This window comes from Bos javanicus, chromosome 26 (assembly GCF_032452875.1).
Source record: "Bos javanicus breed banteng chromosome 26, ARS-OSU_banteng_1.0, whole genome shotgun sequence".
NCBI lineage: Eukaryota > Metazoa > Chordata > Mammalia > Artiodactyla > Bovidae > Bos > Bos javanicus.
The window spans coordinates 7,858,597-7,870,943 of record NC_083893.1 but is presented as its reverse complement, the minus strand read 5'-3'; the positions used below and the strand labels follow the sequence as shown (position 1 = coordinate 7,870,943).

General features: G+C 37.3%; 1 protein-coding gene across 2 annotated transcripts in view; it reads left to right on the top strand.

Moving 5' to 3' along the window:
• PRKG1 (protein kinase cGMP-dependent 1) overlaps positions 1-12,347 on the top strand; it is a 1,413,309-nt gene that overhangs the window by 509,712 nt on the left and 891,250 nt on the right. For both annotated transcript variants that reach the window (XM_061402665.1, XM_061402664.1), the window contains exon 3: positions 9,279-9,392. In XM_061402665.1, coding sequence (XP_061258649.1) covers positions 9,279-9,392 — 114 coding nt within the window. The remainder of the gene's footprint in view (positions 1-9,278; positions 9,393-12,347) is intronic.

Sequence of the window (12,347 nt, the reverse complement as noted above, 5' to 3'; positions counted from 1 at the left end):
GCTTCTTTCACTTAGCATGTTTTCAAGGTTGGTTCATACTGTAGCCTGAGTCAGTACTTCATTCTTTACTATGGCTCGACAGAATTCCACATTTTATTTACCCATGTATCAACTGATAAAATCTCTCTTACTACAAGACTTGAATTTGCCATTTCCCCTGACTGCCATCTAGAGGGGTGTTCAGTAGTTTTATTCAACCCTCAGTTTAACTTGTTAAAATATTATCCTGGTTTCAGCTTATTTTGTTCTCAGTGATACATGAGGACAAAGTTCATTTTCTTTGTCTTGGGAATAACTTTCAAACCAAATCTTCTCATTCCTAACCTGTTCCAGGCCATTTGAACAACTGCTTTTGAGAGAGTAAGTTCTTTTTTTATTTTTTATACCTGTTCAGAGTATTTTTCAGGCTGTGTGGTTATTCTTTGTTTTTTGTCTGCTTTTTAAAAATGTGAAGGTAGGCAAGTGCTTGCTGTATGCTCTAGAGAATCATAATTACTTTAAAAGGGATAGAAATACAAATGTCACATCAAGAGTAATCTAAGCTATGAAATAAAAATTTGCATTGTGAGAAACGTATTGTACTGCTGGATAAAGTAAGTTACCGTACAAAAATACTTTTACCAAGTAGAGTGGGAGGTTGACACTTTTCATTGCAGTTGATCATTCAGCAAGCATAAATTAATCCAAGTAAAATTTGTAATTGTCCCTCTCATATCTGTGGTTTTGGGGAGAAGGCAATGGCACCTCACTCCAGTGCTCTTGCCTGGAAAATCCCATGGACCGAAGAGCCCTGGTAGGCTGCAGTCCATGGAGGCAAGAAGAGCTGGACACGACTGAGAGACTTCACTTTCACTTTCATGCACTGGAGAAGGAAATGGCAACCCACTCCAGTGTTCTTACCTGGAGATTCCCAGGGACGGAGGAACCTGGTGGGTTGCAGTTTATGGGGTCGCACAGAGTTGGACACGACTTAAGCGACTTAGCAGCAGCAGTAGCAGCAACAAAAGTGGATAGCTTTATTGCTTTGCCCAGCAAAGGGGGAGACAGCAACTTCCTGCCCTTGAAAACTGTGTGTTCAAGCCCAGAAGGATTTCTTAAGGAGTTTTATAGCAGTGGTTCATGGGCATTGTTGTTGATCAGATTAGGTATATGCAGGGTTTGCACTCCTTTAATTGATGCTTTTGAACTGTGGTGTTGGAGAAGACTCTTGAGGGTCCCTTGGACTGCAAGGAGATCCAACCAGTCCATTCTGAAGATCAGCTCTGGGATTTCTTTGGAAGGAATGATGCTGAAGCTGAAACTTCAGTACTTTGGCCACCTCATGTGAAGAGTTGACTCATTGGAAAAGACTCTGATGCTGGGAGGGATTGGGGGCAGGAGGAGAAGGGGACGACAGAGGATGAGATGGCTGGATGGCATCACTGACTCGATGAATGTGAGTTTCAGTGAACTCCGGGAGTTGGTGATGGACAGGGAGGCCTGGCATGCTTTGATTCATGGGGTCGCAAAGAGTCGGACACGACTGAGCGACTGATCTGATCTGATCTGATCTGAATCTGGTCTCAGATAATCTCTTGATGAGCTCCCTGGTGCCTTTTGTATGGTCTCAGGTGGTCTTCTCTGGAATGAAAAATGCTAACTCCACTTGTTGGAGGGTTTAGTTTGTAAAGAACCCAAACATATTGTTATGTGTATCTTTGAGGTGGAACCAGGACTGTGCCCCAAGGCTACACTATTGTTTCTTGACTGTTCTTGTCTCTGCATCCACTTCCTTCCCTGATTAATTCCTCAAACCTGCCCTTTGGGAATCAGGGAAGGTCATGGAGGCTGGAGTCTTTTCCCTACAAACAAGAAAGGAGGGACATGGGAAGGCTTCTCTGCCCAGGAGCCCCACAGATTCCTGCTTCATTTCAATAGAACTGAAGTTTTTACTATTGAAAAATGTCCACCTCTAAGTGGACCCATGCAGTTCAAACCTGAATTGCTCAAGGGTCAACTGTACCGTTTGTTCTTCTTCAGGACGACATAGGCAATATAAAACAAAATCTTCAGGCTTCCCTAAAGCATGATCACAGCAGTGGTCATTTTCACTGACACTCCCATTTATTCACTCATGAGAATTTACTAATCTCTTTACAACCAGTCACTGCAGGATTAAATGACTGACACTTCAATTAGTTTAGTGGATACTAATATGTGTAGAAAGCTTGATCACACACCAAACTCTGACATAAATTTCACATATTAATCCTGTGAAGCAGATAGCTGTTATTCCCATTGCCCTGGTGTAGAAACTGAATGTCTAAAGGTCTGGCATGTCAAGAGCAGTGAGAACCAGAATATTAGTTTAGAACTTGTGATTTCAGAATTCTTTTCCTCCTAAGAGCCATTAAAAGGTATTAGGTGAACTTAGGTAAAGGAGACATAATCTCTGATTGAAGCAACATCATTCTGGTCACAGTGAATTCTTTTCCAACCTTCCTAGCCTTGGGTGAAATTGGATTAAGCACCCATTTCACATCCTGTGAAAAGACTGATGTCCTCCCCTCAGATATCTGCCAATTTCTGAGTCCTTAGTTTCTTATAATTACACAGTTTACATAGTTACTGGAGGGTTTCCTGCTTTCCAGCTCCCCATTATCACTCATTCTTCATTTCCTTGCTTTTCTGTTTATTGATGTATCCAAGCAGTGGATCTCTCCTCAAGCTTTTATCTTCCTCCAAGCCCTTTACACAGGAAATTAGTGTGAAGCAGATTAATTTGGAGAGAAATGTAGGGCATTAATTCTGGCAACAACTAACTGAATATTGTACATTAGACATCCCTCCTACTAAAAATCTTAAAGCCTCTCTCAACATGAAGCTTTCCTGCCTGCCCCTTTCTCTGAAATCTCCAGTTTCTTGCTCCTGTTTTTCTTTTTATTGCCTCTGCTCATCTGTCACTCTTCTCCTTTCCATTCCTGAATCTTATGAACCAAAACCTTGAACCCTGCTTCTTTTTCCTTAAAACTGCTTATCAAAGTATTTTTTCTTTAAAAAGAAGTACAGTTTCCTCAAGAACTATTTTTAACCTATATATTTTTGCTTCGCAAATGCATTATCTAATTATCAAAACCTATTAAGTCTTATTATACCAAATTTGTACTGAGATAATTGACACATAGAGAGTTAAATAACTTATCCCAGATCTTTTAACCATTCAGCAGTAGAGTCAGAACCTGATAGTCTCAGGTATGCCTGGACAAATGCTGATGTCGTTCTAATATCAGCAGGATACTCTTGTAAGTCTTGCTTCAAAAATTTTTATAATCACTTCTATTTCAGGTGACATCCGCTGGGGAAAATAAGTCAGTAAAGTAGCTTTGTGTGTTTATTCTAATTCTACTCTAATAGACATGGATTACTTAAATATTGCAACCTGGTGCTAGCCTTTTTTTTGGCTTGCAATTTATGTCTGGTAGAGATTCTTTTTTTAAGTGGAAGTCAAAATTGTCCCTTTAAATGCAGAGTGTTTTGTACACATGTGAACATAGTTCATTTCAGGGTTTCTCAGCTTTGGCACTGCTTACATTCTTGCACTGAATAATGCTTGGCTGTGGGGGCTCACATGTGTACTGGAGAATGTTTAGTGGTGTTCCTCTACTCTCTAGATGCCAGAAGAACCTCCTTAGTTCCAAAACTTTCATAGAACCAAACAAATATCTCCAGACATTTCCAAATAGCCCCTAGGGTTAAAAGTGACCCCATTTGGGAACCAAGTGTTAGGTCCAAAAGTCTGCCCAACTTAATACTATTACATAAGAAACACAAAAATCATATGATGCGTCCCCACAGGTCTGACACTGATAATAGTGTTTGTCATTTGCCAGTCTCTAAGGAACTAAAGACATGGCCATTCATTGATTAGACTAATGAGGTGCTCATGTATCATGGAAGTAATAGAACAAAAATGCATTGTGAATGGCAAGAATTGAGCTTAATAAACTTGACTTGAGACAGTCAAATTATTTATTCAACTCTTGTTATTCAGGGAATGATTAGACTACTCCCTATTTCTTCCCTATGTGAATATCTCTTATCTGTCCTGTCTTTGGTTTTCTTCATCACTAGAAGTTGAATTAGTCCACTGATATTTATCTAGTGCCTTTTGAGTACTTTAAAGGGCTAGGATTTCAAAACATAAGATGTAGAAAGATTATAGAATCATCATGCTTGTCTTGTGAAGTCTTTCCAGAGTTCTGTTCATGTCTGGTCAATGGCTGACTCATCTACAATAGGTTTAGTAAATTCTTACCCCTTAAATATCTCTAAGGACAGAAATGCTCTAATGTAATTTGCTCATTCCAGACTTTCATCCTGCTGGTTCAGATGATTTTCTGTATCTGGCTTGCTTAAATTTCATTTTCTTTCTTCATGTAGGTTTCCTTTGTGGATATGTGCATATGCCCTAAAACCTCAGAAAAAGTGAAAGTGAAAAGTTGTGTCCAACTCTTTGTGACCACATAGACTATAGAGACCATGGAATTCTCCAGGCCAGAATACTGGAGTGGGTACACAGTCCCTTCTCCAGGCGATCTTCCCAACCCACATCTCCCACATTGTAGGCAGATTCTTTACCAGCTGAGCCTCAGGGAAGCCCAAGACCTCAGAGTTAGAAGCCAAAACAAAAAATGAGTTTCACCTATGTTAATGTGCATGTTAACCTCTCTCTCTTTTTTCTTTTAGTTCCTGTAAGTGAGATTTTTAGTTCTAGATACCTCACTTACATTTTTGATTCTCTGATTATTAAGTATACTGGTAATGATTTTATTTCATATTCAATATGTATTACAATCAATTGTAATTTAGTGTAATGAACAATTGTATCTAATGTATTTATAGCAGTCACGACCAGAAGGGAAATCAGATTTTCCTAATTGAAAGAGAGAAAACAGAGGTCTTCACTCATGTAGCTTCAACCTCGACTAGCCTCTTATACCTCAGACTAAGTTTCATTCCATTTGAATGACTAGTACTTTTGTGCTTCTAGTAAGAATTATTGCTATGATGATGTAAGAAAAGTGACTTCTGTGAATGGGACGCTTGGCCTCATATAAAGCATTATAAGGATGTGATGGTTACAGAAACTGTGAAAACACACATGGTTTAGGGAAGAAGTCACTTCTGTTTATCTCTTTCTCTCGTCTTTAATCTCTAATGTGTGTGCACGCTAAGCGGCTTCAGTCCTGTCCAACTCTCTGCAACCCTATGGACTGTAGCTCACCAGGCTTCTCTGTCCATGGAATTCTCCAGGCAAGAATACTGGAGTTGGGTTTCCATTCCTTCTCTAGGGGATCTTCTTGACCCAGGGATGGAACCCTAGTCTCTTATGTCTCCTGCATTGGCAGGTGGGTTCTTTACCACTAACGCCACCTGGGAAGCCCAATCTTTCATAAGATACTGGTAAACCAAAAACACACAAACAAAAACTAAAGAAAACTCACCTAATAGTAAATACTAAAACAGGGCAATTTTTCACAAACTTTTGTTAAATTTCCAAAGGATGATTTCCAATCCAAATTAACACCTCATCAAAAGAACAGGAGTTTAGGTCCAGAGAGACCATATCCTTTTGGACTTGAAATCAAACTTAAACAGAAAACTGATAAGGTGCTGACCCACCGCCCTTCTTTAATTTGAGAATAAACTATCATCTAATAGTGAGACTGTCTTTTTCCTTCTTATACTGACTTAAAGAAGACATATGTAAATGACTGACAAGATGTATTCTTAAGGAAGAATATCTAAGACTATCATCTGTCCCTAGAAAGGAGAAGGCTTTTTCCCTTTAGTTAGCCCATAGTAGCCTTAATGATTTCTACTTTCTTCCACAAGTAACCACACTCCTAACCTAAAATGACAAGGCAAGTTCAATATAGTAGTAGTCTTAATCCATCAAGGAAGCAGAGAGTAAGTTCTAAACATTCTCATCACAAGGGGAAAAAAAAAAAAACAAACAACGGCATTTGTGAGATGACAGATGTTAACTAAACTTATTGTAGTAATCTTTTCATAACATATGCATATTTTCTCCTAGAGAAAATATACCCATGCTGATCATAGCACAGCTCAGTCATCACAATGTTAAATGTTCCTGTTGAATCTATCAGCCATAGAAACCCTCATGAGAGAATACATAATGTAAAAACTGTGTTCTCAAACCTACAAAATCATAAAAGTATTAGACAACAAAGGAGATGGAAGATCTTGTCTAGATGGGACCTTTGATAGAACAACTATATCCCTTTAATGACCAATCAAGTTGTCCTGCATGTTCCAACCAAGATTGTTGGAATTTAGCACAGAGTATTCGTAATTAGCTTGTTGCCAGCCATTCTGTCTCAGCCTGCCAGTAATAAATCTCTGAACTGATTGGTCTTATTTGTGAAAGTCCTTACGGCCCCAAACTACAGATTAGTTGGAAAAAAAAAAAAATGCCCATAAAGTCAGGAGACTCTGGGTTTTCTTATAAATTCAATACCTTCTTTTATTTATAGAAACTACTGATTCTTATAAAAATAGATAAAAGTATGAATGCTTTGGGCTTTCCAGGTGGTGCTGGTGGTAAAGAACCTGCCTGCCAATGCAGGAGACATAAGAGATGAGAGTTTGATCCTTGGGTTGGGAAGATCCCCTGGAGGAGGGCATGGCAACCCACTGCAGTATTCTTGCCTGGGGAATTCCATGTACAGAGGAGTTTGGTGGACTACAGTCCATGGGGTCGTAAGGAGTTGGGCACAACTGAGCGACTTGGCAGCAGCATGGATGCCTCACTATGGATCTGTTATTACTGACCATCTCCCTGAAGCGGTACATAAATCGTAGCGCCAAAAAGCGAGAGGTCGGTTAATTATTGTTCAATGTGGCAAAATTTAGGACTCATGACTTAGCCCGTTTTACATCATAAATGGGCATGTGGTACCTGAAGTAAAATAAAAAGTACACTCAAGTTGCTGTGATAAAAGCTTTCAACTCTTCGTGCTAATGCCAGGAGTGATATCAAGAGTCAAGTGAAACTGTAAATGACCGTCAGGCTCTCTTTAACCCAATATTCTAACACCTCTCACACAAACAACTTTAACAGTTTAGCAGAGTTCAGGTAAAAATAACTTGAATGTTTCTTTATTTTTCTTTCCTGGTGGAGATAGGGCATAGTAAAAACAATACCAATATAGTATCACACTTTTAAAAAAAAGTGAAAATGAATAAAAAGAGCAGGAATAGAAGATATAAATTAACTACATTTTGGATTATTTTTAGTACCTCAAGTAACAGTCCTAATAGCCTCTAGTCATTGTTGAGTTTAACCAGGCAAAATAATGGAAAATGTCTAGAACACTATTAGGAGCTTTTTGTTTTTATTTATTTATTTTTTATTAGAGTATAATTGCTTTATAATGTTGTGTTAGTTTCTGCTATACAGTGAAGGAACTCACAATGATGATCTGAGGTAGTGTCATTAAAATGTATTCTTAAAGTTAATATCAAATTATAAGCATATAAAACCCTCCATACTGGGTCATTTATTGAGGGCTGTAAGCCTCTGCATAAAGGTGCTAAGTATTCTGCCTATTCGACTTTTTCCTTATTTGTTTCCCCACATCTGTCCCCTCAAAACCAAAACCACCACATACAGGCCCACCTGCTTTTCATGCACCTGGACCCCATTTAAAACAAATCTTGTTTTTAGACACAGAGGGAAAAAGAAAGGAACGTAAATGAAGAGGGTGGCTCAAGATGAAGCTAAGTACTTTAAGGGAAGTTGACTAGGTGGGCATTGGAGCCATTGAGTGTATGCTGTAAACTTTTGACTGTCTTATTTTTAATTTTTTTAAGTGACCCACTTGGTCTGTATAGTCTATACTTGGAATTCCTTTGTAAATGTGTTGTTACACGTGACCGCCCGCTCGGTCACGTCTGACTCTTTGTGACCCTGTGGACTGTAGCCTGCCAAACTCCTCTCTCCACGGAATTTTCAGGCAAGAATATTGGAGTGGATTGCCATTTCCTACTCTGTGTAAAAGTATAATCACTTCTAAGTTTGCTTCACGGCTGGTGTGTGTGGCACATTATATCAGTTGTGAATTCAGCTTTTTAAAGTTTTTAAATATATAAGATTTTATCTTACATATTTGAACAATTCTGTGATTTCATAAATATATTATTCTTAGGTAAAAGTGGGTCGATTTTTAAAAAGGAAGAAGTAAATGTAAAGCTAAAGCTCTAGAAAATTAAATATTACAGGAAGCATATAGATTAAAGGGGGTAATTCATGGAGACAATGTATGAAGGCCTGACATTCAGACAAACTTGGTAGCGTTAATTCCCTTCAGTCACTAGCCTCTGCCGAGCATTAGGCTTCCCTTCTGCAGCCTGTGGCTAAGTAACTGGGAAGAGTAATAAAGGGTAAGATGAAGTATAGAAGAGACTGTGTTGCCTCGTTATTTCTTCCCCCATTATATTAGGTAATGAAAGGTTTGAATTCATAGCTTTGAATTTTAAAATATATATATATATATTTAAAATTTCCTTCATGAATAGCATTTCCTCACTTTCAGGCACCAATATATATCCAGTGTACGCTGTTTCCTTAGCTTTTCCTCCTTTAGCGCTTCATTTTCCAAATCTTTGTAGAATATCGACAGTCCCAGTGTCTCTTTCTTTCCCCTCAACCTTTGTATTCAGTAGTTTGGTTTCCTTACAGTCCATGTTGCCGGGCTGAGAAGCAGAGAAAACAGTCTTGGCCCAGTTGGATAAGATGTTTAAAAATAAAAGATACTGTGAGCTGCAATTGAATAATGCCCAAGGGTCAAAGTAATTTCCCTTTGCATAATAGCTGCCTTACTCAGACGAGAATTCCCAATATGAAGTGTGCTGTAGAAAACATATGCACTCAATTTTTCCTTGCAAATTCAAAATGACTTTAAAATTGGAATTACTAGAGTTTTCTAATATCACATTTGGAGTAATTTCACATTTTGACTTTTTTATTTCTATCCCTTTCTTTTTTTTTTTTTTTGGTGTTTTCTTTTAGTCTCCTTTCTAATCTTATCAATGATTATTAATTTAGGAAAAGATAATTTAGGACAAGATTTGCATTTCTTGCATTGCATCTTGAGGATGATTTTGTTTTAGTTGGTAACTGCTTTGTATTTTTGAAAATGAGCCTGGCCCTCCTCTCTCATCTTAGAAATGCATGAGAGAGAATCAAAATGATATATTTTCCTTCTTCTTTTTAGATGGTAAGGTTGAAGTTACAAAAGAAGGCGTGAAGCTGTGCACAATGGGTCCTGGTAAAGTGTTTGGAGAGTTGGCTATCCTTTACAACTGTACCCGGACGGCGACCGTCAAAAGTAAGGCTATCTAAAAAAAAAAAAAAAAACAAAAAACTTTTCAGTGTCTTCTTTCCTTTAACCTGTGAAGTGTTAGATAATATGCCTCTTGATTTTAATCTTTATAATTTCATTAATCTAGCTTCTAATTATTGCTTTGCGATACAGTTGATATTTTTATCCTAAAGAGTAATTGTTAACATTGAGTTAAATTTTGTTGCTGACTTATTAAAACTATCTTTTAACCTTGAACTCATAAATTAGCGTTTATAAAATAGCACTTTATGAATTATAATTAAACAGGAGCAAGATGTTGCATTTTCTGCCTTAAAGTCTCAGAATCATATTTAAGTACATTTTATGTATCTGTCTATTTTGGGTTGCATTCCCCACATAAACTTCACTTATTCATTCAGTGGTTTAGAAAAATTAAGAGGAGAAATGTCTTTCGTCTCATTCAAACCCTGAGTAAGATATCCTGAATTCTAGAATTGCGTCTGAGTATATTCTTGTCTTCAGCTGCTCATCAAGCTGTATATTATAACGTTTTTCTTTTCTACTGATTGAGCTTATTTTAAGTCGAGGCAATAAAGCAGCTTGTTTCCCTAATTTTACATGTATGTGTGTATATGATTTCTCTAGCAACTTTTATTGCTTGGTAGAAGCAGCTGCAATAGTTAGAAGGAAAAGAAGTTTGTTTTAAATATTCCTTCTTCCTGAGTACAGGATGTAATGAATGTGTAACAAACAGAGCTGGAAGCCAAAGCTGACAATGGAAGGTCTAGAGCATCTTCAGGCAGAAATGTGTATTTAAGGTTTGATAAGTTCTTCTGACATAGTATCCTGTGAATGATTGCAATCATGTTACTTTGATTAGGTTGTGTCATTAAAACGATCCTGTTGGCAAAATGACAATTAAATTGTTATTGTTAATTTTATCTGAGTGTCACTGATGGTTTTATATACTGCTTTTTTCCTCTCAGCAGTATGGCGTATAATTGACAATATGACATTAAAACTTGAGTTGTAAAGAACCGAAGAAGGCGTGGCCAGCTAGAGTCACAAATTCTTCCAGGTCTTGTTAGTGAATCACCGTTTTAGTCACTGAAATCGCTGTCACATCAGTGGCAACTGGGGCCCTTATAAAATCAATCTTTCTTGACATTTTGATTCTTGATGTCTGAGAACACAGAACTCTTTTGATTGATAGGCACTGCCATGTTTTTATTTCATGTGATCATTTAATTATGTGACTCAAGGGATAATGAAGCCCAATGAACCGTAACAGATTTTGCCAGAACTTAAACTCACTGAAAAAGTGTCTGAACTAGAAAAAAGAGCAGTGATGACTCCATTAGGTGAACAGATTTTGCTATCATGCTTCATTGTGATGAGAAATATATTACTTCTAGGGCAAAAATGGGCCATGATAGCACCTTTGGATTAAAATAAGCTTTCTCTGAATTGTGAATAATTTTTTAAGGTTTTAAAATACCTAACTGATAAAAAATATTTTTATATGTTGCTCATTTAATCTAACTAAAACTTCCAAAGGCAAACAATTGATAGTGAGATGGTGCTTAATCTTGTGAAATATTAAATTGTTATTAAAGAAATACTTTAAACTGAATAGAATATTTAAATGAATTTTATAGCCCAAGAGATTTTTTTTGTAAGGTGATTGCTTGGCTTCATGAAAGTCAATTTTCTTATTAGGTTCTTATAAAATGCTGTTTGGTTGTATTCGCCTCTGTTGTTCTCATGTTTGATAAATGTAAATAGACATTATGCATCTGTTCAGCAGCAAGGAACTAAGTGTTGAATGCAAATGATACTTCTCACTATTTGGGGGTAAGAATTTTATCCATCATTAAAGGGAATGAGCAATGGATCATGTTCTTTAATTCAGACTCAGATGTCTCATGTGTGTGAGTGTGTTTGTGTGTGTGTTCATCATGCCCCCTTGGTGTGGAGGATGCACTGAGAAGAGTCTATGGTTAATGATGTGCAAATACATCTCTGCATTTATAGGTGCAGAGATTTTGTGCATGCCTAAGGAATGTTATCTATTAACCTCTGAATGTTGTGTGAGAATTATGAGGTGTGAATAAGGGTCATTTGTCACTTAGGACCTTTGTGCCATCTTCTGTACTGTCAAGGGAGATTGTCCTTACCAACTGGAGTCTTAAACACTATTTTAAATTTAAGTTATTCTCTCAAGCCGATCACTTTATAACTCTAATTAGATTCCATTGTATTAGTTTTATCGAATGACCACAATCAGTGCTATCTCACTCTTTACATGTGATATTTTTTTAATGTCCTTATTTGGTTTTTCAGATCCACTTGTTTACCAGAATTCAAAATTGTGTCGTCTCTTATCCATATTTTTTGTAACCATTGTTTTGCCAGTGGTGACCATTTGGAGTAGCTTTCAAAATTGATTCATCTACTTGGGTGCAGTAGTCTTTTAAGTCTGAGGAAGTTCCCCTTCCTATTTAATCGCTTGTCTAGCCACACGTTTTTCCATCTCACTTACCTGGCTTTTCCCTCACTTACCTCTTTTCCCCGAATACCGCTTTCTTTCATGATTGAAAATGTTGATGATCTCTCTTATCTTTCTCCCTAGATCAGCCTGAAAGCTGCCTAGGATTTTAGTGCATTTTTAATCGCACAGTCAACACAAACTTTAGGTGACATTCAAGGGTTCCTCATTGTACATGAGTCTTTTCTTCTTCACGAGAATAACTTTTTGAAATTGTATCAGGCCTTGGATAAATTCCAGTGACTTCTTCTGCTAATGAATGTGACCCAAGCACCTGTGGGTTGGCTTTTTTGTTTTTTAAGTAGGATATGATATTTTTTTATATTGAAGTATAATGAATGTATAACATTATATTAGTTTCAGATATACATGATTCAATATGTGAATATATTGCAAAACGATCTCCACAATATCCATCCACTTAATGTCCA